This window comes from Acomys minous, assembly GCF_964271855.1.
Source record: "Acomys minous genome assembly, chromosome: 1".
NCBI classification, from domain to species: domain Eukaryota; kingdom Metazoa; phylum Chordata; class Mammalia; order Rodentia; family Muridae; genus Acomys; species Acomys minous.
Genome location: NC_140483.1, coordinates 119,220,521 through 119,234,483, shown reverse-complemented (window position 1 = coordinate 119,234,483; position 13,963 = coordinate 119,220,521). Strand labels below are relative to the sequence as shown.

General features: G+C 42.8%; 1 protein-coding gene across 2 annotated transcripts in view; it reads right to left on the bottom strand.

Moving 5' to 3' along the window:
* CLVS1 (clavesin 1) overlaps nucleotides 1-13,963 on the bottom strand; it is a 193,008-nt gene that overhangs the window by 25,082 nt on the left and 153,963 nt on the right. For both annotated transcript variants that reach the window (XM_084776263.1, XM_084776264.1), the window contains exon 4: nucleotides 1,487-1,597. In XM_084776263.1, coding sequence (XP_084632389.1) covers nucleotides 1,487-1,597 — 111 coding nt within the window. The remainder of the gene's footprint in view (nucleotides 1-1,486; nucleotides 1,598-13,963) is intronic.

The window sequence follows — 13,963 nt, the reverse complement described above, 5'->3', positions numbered from 1 at the left end:
AACCTTGGTGTGTGTGTGTGTGTGTGTGTGTGTGTGTGTGCGCGCACGCGTGGGTGCACTCATACCATGTCACATCATTAGTCACATAACTACGTGAAGTAATGGTGCTACAGTGTATTCATATATTGAACATACACAATGTTTACTTGTCAAGTTTGCTTTAGTAAAGCTAGTGGGGAAAAGACAAAGGGTAAAAAGCAATACAAATCACCAAGTGTCTGTCTCACTGAATTGCCCCAGAGTCTATGGTATAGGAGTCTGTTTCCCCATATAATACACGAAGAAGGGCAGATTCCAGGTAGCCACTTGGTGCCTGCTACCCAGCTGGATAGACAGCCACGCCATCCCTGCTCTGATGCAAGAGGCTGGCTTCTCAAATGCTGACGGATGCCATTACCACCATGAGCCTTCTTTTTAAGATTATCACATCCAGGGAGCAATGCTTTCAGCCTTACAAATCATCAACCTGGCAGTTACCAAGGACCACAAGAGAAAAGAAAATGAAGAATCATTTTTCATAGCGCTGATACAAGATAAAACGCTTAGTCCATAAACAAGAAGTAGCTACTGGGTGAATGCCTTTAAACACAGACCTCCAGGCACAGAGGCAAGAGGATTAAGAACTGGAGGCTAGGGGCTGGAGAGATGGTTCAGCAGTCAAGACCACCTGCTGCTACTGCAGAGCACCCAGGTTCTGTTGGCAGTTCCCACAGCGTAGCTCACAATTGTCTGTAACTCCAGTCCCGTGCTATCTGACGCCCTCTCTCAGCCTCCATGTCCACTGCATGCACATGGTACACACACATACATGCAGGCAAAGCACTTATATACGTAAATGAAAATAAATAAATCCTTTAAAAAGAATTTGAGGTTAGGCTGGGTTACATAATAAGACACCCCCCTACATACACACACACACAAACCCTACAAAAACAAAGTTAACTAGGAGGAGGAAGTGGCTTCATGCACTGTTCCCATGAGCATTTGTGGCAAAATTGACCTTTAGGACCTTTAGTATTAGCATGCCTTCAAAGTTTCTTTTGTTTTTTTCTGGTGATCTGAAAATAACCCATTCTACTGAGATATTGGTTAAAGACAAGTTATTTGCAAACTCCTGCTAAGGTGCAAATGTTCAAAAGTTGCAAAACCACAGTTAAAGCTTTTGGCGGCGGTGGCGGAGGGGGTGGGTGGGCAGTGGGGGGTGGAGAGTGGTTATGCACACACAGAATAGCTCTGTAAGTGTCACTGACACACTAGTAACGCTCTCTCCCCCATTTGGAAGTTAAAGGGCACTTTTTAAAATAATTTAATTAACTTATTCAGATTACAACTCAATTGTTATCCCATCACTTGTATCCTCCCATTCCTCCCTCCCTCCCACTTTCACCCTATTCCCCTCTCCTAGGTCTATGACCGAGGGGGACCTCCTTCCCCCTCATATTTGGTCAACTTAGTGGCCTGCTAAAAGGGACTTCTTTTACATTACCCGTTTCCTTGTCTTGTCCTTAAGGAATGGCTTGATGAGCGTGTACAGGGCGTGGATATACCAGGGCTGGTTGACAAAATGGACTCCTCCAAAGCGGGCAGGAAAGCTGTCCTGGGAAGGAAAGACAGAGAGCGAGAGAGCATATCAGTTACTGATGCTCCAGGCTGGGTGACAGCGGCAACACATGGGACAGCTTGCTCCTCCGGGCAGAAGCCCTCACTTCTAGGAAAAGAAAGGACTCAGGTTCTCGGCTCCTAGCCTTTTACCATCCCCTGCATTTCTCTTGCATTTTTCCTTCTTTCACTCCAGAGCCTAACGATAGCTTCCAAGCTAGTCTTCCCAAATGGGAATGACTGATTCACTCTCACAGTGTATGGAACGGAACTTAAAGGCTGATGCAGAGGTATGTGTGACCTGGATCGTTAGAAGTCAGAGTTTTCATGGCACTGGGAAACCATGCTTCTGTTCCGGAACACCCCGAGTATGGCCCTTAGCTTCTGCTCTCCTTCCTTTTTCTCTCCATGATCTTGCATCAACTTGACAATCGCTCAGAACTTGAACTTGTCTGCTAAGTGAGCTGGTTGCACAGGAAAGGACTGCAAAAGAACCCCTAAGGATCTTATGAGTTGGGTTCTCTGAATGTCCCTGGTCTGACAACGTGTGCTGTCTGTCACTTTCTGGATCTACCTGTCCACTCCACCCTGGAAGCACACAACAGATCCTCGAGAAGAGATGATGTTGAGTGAGGGCTGGTTGCCACCCTAACTCAACAAGAGCTCCTTCGTCTGCAGATGAGCACAGCTTGTGAGTAGGCCATTTGACCATTTTAAAACCGGCTTTTAGTTTGGACTCCAGGCTAGAAGAGGAGCCTGTGATTTGTAAGCTGGCAAACTGCTCCAAGCCTTAAGGGATCCACAGGAGGAAGGTCTTGGCCAGGAAGCCGTGATGTGTGGTTTCAGCAGAGTGGGCTTGTCACTGCTAATGGAATTGAAAAAGGGGGGGGGGACACCTACCTAAATGCTGTTTGTGTCGCCAAGCTTGCTGTCTGTCAGGTTCATGTTAACAATACAAGAAGAAGCAAGGCAGCTTAACAGCCCCGGCAGTGAGCGCTCTCCGTGGGTGTAGGAAATGCCATGCCCGGCTCTTTTTTAGTATAATAACAGGCAAAGAGGGCTATTAACTTTTTCCAGAACTCTCTGCGCCCACAGGATGCCTAGGCATCTGCCGTGAGGAGACCTAGTTTCACCAAAAGTATATGGGAACTGAACTTAAAGGCTGACATTTGAAAATCGGAAAAAGAACTTTTCCTTCTAGCTAGACATTTTACAAAACAGGGAAGAATGAAATATTTTGAAGGGCTAAGCTAGATGATTCCAGTTTATTTATTCATTTTATTTATCTTGACTTTTAAAGTTCAATGGAAACACCACTAAATAGAGGGGCTAAGCAATCACTTACACTAACTTAAGTATTTGCCATCATGCGTAACGTTCTCCAAAGATGATGCGTGGCTGTTGCCCTGTTGAACTATCCACAACTCTGCTTACCGAAAGAGATCTCCCACAACTGTGGACCCATCTTCCTTTTGTGAAGGAGCGTGAGAGGGGCATGGGAGACAGTGCATGACAGGGAGGCCTTGTAGTGGGCCCGGTAAGGCTCAGTGAGGGCGCTTCCCTTTGGTGTAGGAGCACCCTGTTGTCTCTCTCACTCACCCACACTCATCAAGCTAGACTTGGGTAAAATTGTTTCTTGGGTTTGTTTCAGCAGAGTGGATGTTTGTCTCCCAGGAAGTTCACAAACAGTGATGATCTTGCTCCTCTACATCTGATTTCAGAAAATCCAAGATGCACATAGGTGTGTGTGTGTATGTGTGTGTGTGTGTGTGTGTGTGTGTGTGTGTGTGTGTAGGGGAGTTGGAGTTTTGTTTTACTAAGCTTTGAAAACAGGGTCTTGTTCATGCTAGGCAAGTTCCGTACCAGCAAGCTACGCCCCAGCCTGCTGCTGTCTTCTTGTGTCTAATTGAAGACCTAGCCATGTTTTGGGTTTCTTAAAGACCAAGAGACCATCCCTCAGAGCTCTTCCTTTGTAACAAGGGCTACACCCCAGTTCGTTCATTTTGGACCTTTTGATCTCTTCTTTAGAAACATAACTTACATGACAAATGTGAGCTCTGAGAGGCTATAAAGAGAACAGGAATGAAGCATTTATTCTTAAAAGCCAGACTTTACTATCTCTTTTTACTGAAACCAGTAAGAACATTTCTATTTCTTCTTGTAGCCTTTTGTATTCTATATTTTTAGGTTAGTAAAGTGGAAGAAAATGCTAAAAAAAATATTCAAAAGACAGTAGGAAAAAACTCACAATGACAATATTAACCTTTAAAAATGCCTGGAGACATTTAGTTCTAGTCTACAAAACCTTAATCACGAAAGACATCAAAAATTGTTCTCGGTTTGTATTGGGGGAGGGTGAAAAGATGCTTTCCCTAGCAGCAACTGTAAGTTCTCTGTAGTTTAGCTCAGCTTCATGCGTCTGCCAAAGAGACAGAGCAGGCTTTTGTTGAATGAGGACTCAAGTCACCCAGTTTAAAAAAAAAAAAAACAACAACAACGCAAGCAGAAACACATGAGCCTGAGCCTTGGAATTCTAAGTAGATCAAGTAGAAACAAGGTTATTTTTCTACAGGTACCTCCCATAAAGTTCAAAGAGAAGATCTTCTTGTTTGGTAATAGCCATGTGCAAATGTTTTGGGTAGAGCCTGGCTTTGTATTAATTGTCCAAGGAGGTGTGTGTGCAGAGGAAAACAAATACTAAAATTAAGAAACCGATTGTTACAGTTTGAATCTGGAAAGTCCCCCGTGGTCTCATGTTTTAAGTCCTGAGACTCCCTGGGTGCAGGGATATTTGGGGAGGTTGTGGAATTGTAAGTGGAATCTAGGGGTGGGCCTTTGAAGGCTACAGGCCAGCTGGAGTTTCGCTTTGGTCTAGGCTTTCTGATCTGCCAACCTTTGGCCATCACAGTGCACGCTGCTTCAGCAACATAGCCTTGCTCACCATGATCAGCAATTTTCTCTGAATCTATTAGTGACACAAATTCTTCCTCCCACAAATGCTCTGGCTGGGATTCTGTCACAGCACAATAATAGTGAGGAAAATGACAAGTACAACAAGCTTTCTAAGTGAGCATCTGCCAGCGTGGCAGCCTTGGCCGATCACAGTAGCCACCTGCAGGTCAAAGGGAAGTTGTCATCACTCAGGCATCTTCGGCATTCGCAAGGGACTTAATGGAGGTGCATGCCTTAGGAGCTAGAACACATCTCAAATTGGTTATCCTTGATTCACTTAGTTCCTGCCTTGCCCCTCTTCATTTTAGCATGAACACGAAGGCTACATGTAGGCTCTGGTCTGCTTTGGACTATGCTTTTTGACCTGCCAACCTTTGAGTGCCTATTATGCCAAACACTGGCTCAAACGCTGAGCTGCATTGGCTAAACTGCACTTGCATTACACGATGAGTTGCCAGGGCCTCTTTCTGTCTCCTGTAACTTCAGTGTTACCCGTGTCTCTTCCCACACTGGTAAAGGCAGCCTAAGCTGTCACCCCAGTGAGGCTAAGACTAACCAAGCAGCATTCCTGCATGGGGTGTGCTGTGAAAGACTCAGGGGAGATCCAGAACCTTCACCCTAACTTTTCTTCTTTAGCAACTATCCTTTCATTCCTGTGGTCGGCACCTACACCTTCTTCCATACCTATGTCCTTGGAGATCATCCAGAGAGTCAGGTCTCCCCCAAACTTGCATCACTAGTGATGGCTTCTTTTCCTTTTCCCAGTGGGAACTTCTATTTGTACACTTATAAAATATTCCACTCAATAGGAAAAAGCACTTCCTTTATAAATACCCACAGGGCATACACCAAGACAGAGCAACCCAGGCCATAAAAAAAAGTTCTGAAGTAAAATAAACGCAGTTACAACACTATATTCAAAGCTGGAAAGGGGCTCACACTATGAAACAGAAACATCTCAAAGAATTGGAAGCAAAACTAAATGGAAATGAAAATAGAGCCCATCAAAATGTATGGGGCACAGCTGACCTGCTGCTGACAGGGAGGTCTTCAATACTGCATGTGTGTTGAACAAAAGGAGAAAAGCTCCAATCAATAAAAGTGAACCCCACTTGAGTTTGGAGAAGAAAACAAAGCTACAGCAAGAGGAAGAAAGGGAACAATGAAAGTAAAGGCAGAAATCAATGGTGTTTAAAATGGAGAAATGGTCAAGAAATCAATGAAACCAAGAGTTGATTCTTTGAGAAGGTAAATAACACTCTCCAGCCCTTTATCAAGACCGACAAAAAGGGATATCACAAAGTACCAGTGTCAGCAGCAAAACTGTCTGTCGCAAGGCTTCAAAAGGACAGTTGGGACAAAGCTACAGCTCTACCTGGGGACGTGACAGCCTCAAGGACAGGAATCACTCTTGAATTTCAAACAGCCACAACCCATCAGGAAACAGGCATTTCTAACAGCCCTTTAATAATAAGAAAATTAAAATTGCCATAAAATAACTCTTCAGGCTTACCTAGTTTCATTAGGAAAATCCAATTCCATATACTCTAATCCAGAAAATAAGGGAACATGTCCCAATTCACTTGTGAAGCTTATGTCAAGACAAGATAAGAATGACACTAACAAATCAAATTACAGACCTCTATTCTTCAGGAGTGTAAATGAAAACTCCTTCGCAATATTTTGGTAAGTGGAACCTAGCAATTTATAAGAGCAATTATATACATTATGACTAAGTAGGGTTTACTCCAGGCCTAACAGTCTGGTACAGCTTCAAAATCAGCTGTTGTAATTGGATTAACATCTTCTGACTTTTACGTCTGATACTTTGATGTAGGAGGTCCTCCTTACCAGAGAGAAGTTGTCTCACTTAAGAGTGAGAAAGCAAATAGGAGCCTGTGAGCTCTCTTCTCATAGGCAGATGAGTCACACCATCTCCCACACGTCTACACACTCCTTTCTAGGCCCTTGAACACTGTAGTGCCTGCTGTTCCTTTGCACTTGACCCTCAGGGTCAGAACCCAGACAGCTGTGGAGGAACCCACACCTGGCAGTCCTTGAAATTACTTAAACTAGCCAATCTTAAAGCAGTGTAGGCCCTTTTCTCTTCCTTATTCATTCTCTACTGTGAGAAACACAAACACAACCCTTGCCTGAGCTCTCTCTCACTTTCAGAAAACAAAAAGGGACCTATGTTCAAGGAGTAGGACTAAGCAAAGAGACTACACTTGACTCTCAGACTTGGTTCAAACGCATGATTTATACAACAGATGATTAGTATCTAGAACACACACATGTGCACATGTGTATACACATACATGCATGCCCACATATGTACACACACATGCACACACACACAGTACTAGAAGAACAAGAATATACAATCCAATATGGAAAAGACGTGGAGGCACATTTCACTAAAGACAACATACAGATGTCAAATAGGCACATGGAAGAGTGCTGCACACCACTAATCATAAGCAAACTGCACCAGAGAACCAGACTCCCAACCTGACAGCAGCCTCACTTTGGGGGCTAGTGTGCGGTCCTACTGCTGAGACAGCCTGCTGCACAAGCGTGAGAACTTGAGTTCAAATGAGCAGCACCCATGTAAAATGGAAAGTAGAGCTGTACTTGAGCCTGAAACCTTAACACTGTGGAGGGCAGAGACAGGAGGGTTGCTAGGGTTACTGGTCTATGGATCTATCCCAAACAGAGCTCCAGGTTCCATGAGAGATTCCGTCCCAAGGGTAGAACAAGTCACCTGGCATCTTCCAGCCTTTTCATGTAGGCACACAGTTGTTCACACTTGTGCACACACATGCATACCTACATACAGCAAACCACCACCACCACCACCAAAAAAAAAATAAATAAAATAAAATAAAATAAAATAAAATAAAATAAAATAAAATCCAGGCAAATTCCAAATGCTGACAAAGATCAAGAGGAATGAAGTAATTCACTCATTAATAGGGAATAGAAGACAATTTTCCAATTTTCAGAGTCACTTCTATCACCAACCAAATGTTTTCTAATCATTTAGCCCAGAGAAATGAAGACTTATTTCCACAAAAGCTAGTATGTGTGTAGAAACCTTATTTGTGGTATTAGAGTGAATGCAACCAGCTCATATGTCAAAAAGTGACTAAACTATTGTGTCCATACTATGGGACACCAGACAACAACAAAGGTAAAAGTAACCCTATAATACAACAATCCAAGTGAAGCTAGAATATTTTGCTCAGTTGTGTGTGTGTGTGTGTGTGTGTGTGTGTGTGTGTGTGTGTGCATGTGTGGCAAGCATGATAGTTAACACCTTTAATTCAAGCATCCAGGAGGCAGGTTTGTGTGGGTCTCTGAGGGTTCAAATCCAGCTAGCTTAGTCTGCCTAGTGATTCCAGGTCAGCCAGAGTTACATAGTGAGATTCTGTCTCAGAAAATTCTCTGAAGTTATATAGTACAGGACTCCATTTGTCTGGTAATTTTGAAATATAAAACTTAGGAGTAGGTAGAGGGTTAGGAGGCTAGGAGTGTCTTGGAAAAGGGAACTTGAGCAGACCTTACAGGTATGGGATGCCCTGTACTTTTTACCACAAAAGAAAGATGGAAGTTTCTGCCTACACAGAAGATTAACAACAATCAAAAATTCCAAGGAAAGCACCAGTTTCAGGATATTCTGTTTTCTCTGGGCATGAGAGATAGAGTTCAGTGATCCTTGCCAGCTCTTAGTGTGTCCATCACTTTTAATGGTCACTCTGCTTACACCTTACTCCCACACTGGCACCACTCAAATGTCACTTAGCTGTCTCGTTCTGTGTTTGATCAGAATTTAGGGACCCCCCCCCCATGGTACAAGCCAAAGCATCTCCTTTCTCTTTCATTAATGATCAAATACCGTTGTTCCTAGTGTCTGTGGGTTCCCTTTCCTGCTGGGTAATGTTGCACTTACTGGGGCCGCTTCTAAGCCTTGTAATGCCTGTAGGCTAAGGTACTTTACAACAGGATTCAAAACACAACTGAACCCCAAAATTACGTAGCTTTAGGAAGCCTAGGGAGCTGCCCTCTCTAACTCTCAGCTGCCTGCACCCATGCCTTCACAGGACAAGTAAAACAGGGCCACCAAAATTCACAAAACTGACACCTCACCTCATCACTTAAGATGCCACTAGAATACAAATGCAAAAGAAGTGAAAGGGCGTGTCACAGACGCCATCGTCTTACCTACAGGCTCTTTCCTTTTAGTTGAAAGGAAGTGTCTTCAAGGGTCTGTCAAAGGCCTCTTCACTCATGTTGTTCCATGTATGAAGTTCTACAGGCCCAGCAAGGACACAGCCTGCACTTAGGTTTTATTTATTCTGCTCACGCACGCCCTACCAATGACATCCATTTCTCACTTCAAAGCAGGAGAAAAAAACCCCCATCTTTAGCAATGTAAATTGGCTTCACTGATGCAAGGGAGCCTGTAAAAATGCTATATTGCGTGATGATGGCTTTCTATCATGCCACACAGCGACCCTTAGTAGAAGTACCTATGCATGCGTCTGCAAAGAAACGAAGAATTCATGCAAAAGTTGTGTGTGAGAGTATATTTACACATATATGATGGAGATATCAGCAATGCATGTGAGAGAGCAGACAGAGCCTGCTCACCAGCAGGGCAGGCTGGCAATGATGCCTCTGACCACGAAGTGTGGCTTGTCTCAGGTTCTCCTGGAGGGCAGCGCTAACCACTAAGAAGTTATACCAGCTCAGTGTTGTTTTTAGGTTCAAAGGTTCAAAGGGTGTTCCTGTGTGTTGAGATCAGCATGTGTTGTGGTAGTTTCCCCTAGAGCCCAAGGAAAAAAAATATCTCAGGCAACTTTCCCAACGAGCAAAATGAGCCTGCCAAGCAGGTTAGGCCAGTCAACCAAGCTTAGGCTGCAACTTACACAACATCCTTGGACCTTCCTTCTCAAATTGCACGTTGATCTACAGTTTAGAAAGAGATGCTAAGCTCCCTTACAAAGGGAAAAGTAGAAGGCACAGGGTGTCCCAAACACATACTTCCAATAAGTTCACTGTCCAGAAAGAAGCAGGAATGGCAGTGCCTTCTGCCAAGGAATGACATGGCTTCAGGGTTCAGATGCTGAGCGTTGCAGTTGTTTCCCAGAGAAAACAGTCAATAGCTTAGCACGAAGATCAAGAGGACATTCATGTCCTCCTGTAGCCAAATTTGAAAGCCTCATTTAAATGACCCAGCAAGGCCAGGTGTGGCGGTACACACCTACAATCCTAGCACTTGGGAGGCTGAGGCAGGAGGAATACAGGTTCAAAGTCAGCCTGAGCTATAGAGGGAAACCTGGAATCCAAACCCCAAAACACTCTGGTTGGGGTAAGATGAAATCTAACCAGTGTTTTGATTTGCATTTTTCTAATTGGTAAAAGATGGTGAACAGTTTTGAGATACTTCTTAGTAGCCAATTCTGATTCTTCTATTAGGTTCCCATTACTAGGCATTAGCTATGAAATCATAGGCCATTTTTAAATGGCTCGCTCGTTTTCTTGACTTTTTGTTGAATTCTTTATTATTCTGGATATTAATTACATTGGATGTATAACGATTAAAGATACACTCTCAAGCAACGGGCTTCCTTCTAGCTTGATTGTTTCCTTAGCTGAACAGACACTTTTTAGTTTTGTGAGGTCTCATTTGTCAGTTGCTGGCCTTTGTTCCTGGGCAAATGGAGCCCTGTTCAGAAAGTCCTTCACCTGTGTCTGGTAGGGTCTTGCCTATGCTTTCCTATAGCAGTCTCAGTGTTTCAGGTTTGGAATTGAGATCTTTGATCCATTTAGTGTTTTGTTTGTTTGTTTGTTTTTGTTTTTTTGCAGGGTGACACCCATGAGTCTAATTTCATTCTTCAACATATAGCCATTCAGTTTCCCCCACAAGATTTATTGAAGATGCTGTCCCTTCTCCAGTGTATGTTTTTGACATCTTTCCTGTAGTTACATGTACTGTTTGGATCATCAGTTTTGTTCAGTGTGTGTTTTTGCATTAGTAACACACTTATTTTTTATTTTTTCCTATAGCTTTGTAATATATCTTGAAATCTGAGGTGGCCAGCCCTTCAGCACTGTCTCTGTTGTCTGTCTTTAGCTCAGGAAATTTGGCAACTTTTCCGATTCCATTTGAATTTAAAGATGCTTACTTTTTTTCTATTTCTGTGGAAAATGTGGCGATGTTTATTGTGATTGTGTTGAGTCTACAAACTGCTTTTGGTAGAACGGCGAGAGCTAGACTTATTGTCGGGTATTGGAATAGCTACGTAGAATGCAGTTTGGGAAGGAACTGTACTCTTTTGGTTAAGTGGCAGTAGTAGGCTCTGCCATAAGATCCATGATCTCAAAAGCCAACATAGTTGGCTAGGCTTCCATTACCAGGCACTGTTCCCATCCTGTTGAGAGGCCTTAAGCCCTCTTAGACAGTTTTTAGTTTCTGCCAGGATATAAGTTCTATAGTTGCACACTTAGGGATATTTTGTCATGCTGGTCCTTGTTGCAGCTCTAGGGTGTCATGGGTGGCTTGGACTAATTGATTGCTTCTCTCCCTTGGCAGCTTCAATAACACCTTCAGGTGCTATGAAAGTTAGTCCTCAGGCAAGAGGATTTCAGATCAGACACACCTCAAACCTCAAAGTCCTGTGTCTAAAACTCATGGTATCTTTAGTAATAAAGGCTTACCTTCAACTTCTGGGAGACAACAGAGGGCAACAGCAACAGCCTATATTGGTTTTTGAGTCTCTTGGACTCTGCTGACCAACACAAGAGGCTTCTCTTGACCACATTGTGGTTTCTGCAAGGTAGTCTATGGTTCTTGTGGACCATTATCTCATTAACTGGTACAACTTCATTGAAAAAAATGTGTATAGCAAACTTATTTGTATTTTATATATATATATGTATATATATATATATATATATGTATATATATATTTTTTTTTTCATGTTACTGTAAAACCATTTCCTGTGGCCTTTTCAACATCTTTACTATTATTTATCCTTCCTTCTTCTGCATTAACCTCCTTCCTCCTTCTCAATTAAATTCCACCATTTTTCTTATTTTCTCCTCACTGGTACCCTGCTAATCCCCACTTGACATTCCTGTTCCTTCCCCTCCACCAATCATCGCTTTTTACTTTCTTGGTTTCTGTTGTTACTCCAGGCTATGGACTATGTTTGAGGATTTGGAGCTTGGAACCACATCTGAGAGGGGACATGTGGTGTTGTCCTTCTAGGTCTTAGTTATTCCATCCAACATAGTTTCATTCATTTGCCTACAGTAGTCACGATTTCATCTTTCTTACCACATTTTCATTATCCATTCATCAATTGAAGGACCTTTAGGTTGTTTCCATTTTCTTTTTCTTTTTTTTTCTTTTTTAATTTTATTAATTTATTCATATTACATCTCAATGGTTATCCCCTCCCTTGTATCCTCCCATTTCTCCCTCCCATTTTCCCCTTACTCCCCTCCCCTATGACTGTGACTGAGGGGAACTTCCTCCCCTTGTATATGCTCATAGGGTATCAAGTCTCTTCTTGGTAGCCTGCTATCCTTCCTCATCCAAATATGAGGGACCAGAGTACATGTGAAAGTCAGACCCCACTCTCCACTCAACTGTGGAGAATGTCCATTTTCTAGCTGTTGTGAATAAAGCAGCAATCAACAAGGCTGAGAATCTATCTGTGGAGTAAAATATCTAGTCCTTCGGGCATATGCCGAGGAGTAGTGCAGCTGGCCCTTAGAGTATGCTTTTAGGTTTTTAAGAAATTTCCACACTGATTTTCAGAGTGGCTGCACCAGTGCAGCAATGAACGAGGGCTTTACATCCTCTCTGGCATTTGTGGTCTGTTGCTTTGCTGCTCTTAGCCATTTTAAACATGGTAGGTTCAGGAAACTTTACAGAAGACGGGGGGTGGGGTGGGGTGGGGGTGGGCAGAAAGACTGTGAGAGTCGGAGGACCAGGACCTCTGTTGTGTTGTGCCTTCTAAGAATGACAGGGAAGCGACCCCCTCGACATCTCAACAGTATAACTGCCTAAATCATACCTGACCAATGATAATATCGATGGACACACTCACATGGAACGGGGTGATCTCATGGGACCCTACACGCATACCAAGAACTATAGGCACATAGTCATGCTGAGAAAGGCACAGTTAACCTTTCTCAGGGAGGTGTCCTTAACGAGTCATCCAACAACAAGTGTCAGCCTCAAAAGTATATACTCATATGCAACACAAAAAACACTCAACAAGCTGTATTTATGTGTGTGCACATACAGGTGTGTATGTGTACATATAATATGTTATATGTATGAATACATATAACAATAACAATTAGAGAAAAACATGAGATTTGAGAGGACAGATATGGGGGTTTAGAGAGAAGGGTAAATGATATAATTATGTTTAAATTGCAAAAACCCGAAAATAAATTGGATGAGGGAAAAAAGAAATAAGGAATTTAATGTGGATCCTCAGTATTCAGTTATATCATCTTCTATGCTCATAAACTACACTTAAATATTATAAGTGTCAAAACATTAATATTAAAAGAGCCAGCTAGAATTCATATTTTTCCCAAGAACAAACTGATAATATATTAATCGAAAAAAAGGGGGAAGGGTGGAATGGAGGAATAAAATGAGAGAGAAAAGGGGAAAATGGTTGAAAATCAGGTGATACATATCTGTTGAATTTTCCACAAGGTAGCAGAAATTGGACCATACATTTAGAGACCGTCTGATGATAATGGTACCTGCCTTGTGCCCGAGGGAAATCCTTTAGTACAGGAAAACCAATGTTATCTTACTGACCTGCCAGGCATGATGTGCTTGCTGGTGCAGTAATAGCACAACTGTTATGGGAAAAACAAACGCTTTCTGATTGGAGCTGAAGCCTTATTTACAGCAGGGAACTATATACTTGGAACTGTAACCTTGGTTGGTTAAAAGCCCATGGCTTGGAAGACCATGTTCTCTGAGGTTGAATCTGCTACTGTTAGTTTGCTAAATGGCTATGCTTTGTGCCCATAGACTTTAACTGCTGGTCCCAACCTTGGTCAGAGAAGCTTTATTATGCAGTAGGCAGCAGCCAACGCAGAGATGTGTAACTGGTCAAACTTCTGAGGCTAAGAGACAGAGTACTCAGTCCAAACAGGCTATATATACCAATTGCTTCTGTTGCTTCTTCCTTAATAAAGCTCTAAATAGGAGAGCTATCTACTTTGCTAGCTCTGCCAATCTCATTGCTGGCCCAGCAAGATGACCAGAGAGGTGACCTCTATTAGGACTTGGAGATAGAAGGGGTGGAATATAATCCATTCACCAGATAGCTCTGTATCAGCAGAATGGAACCCAAGCACTGG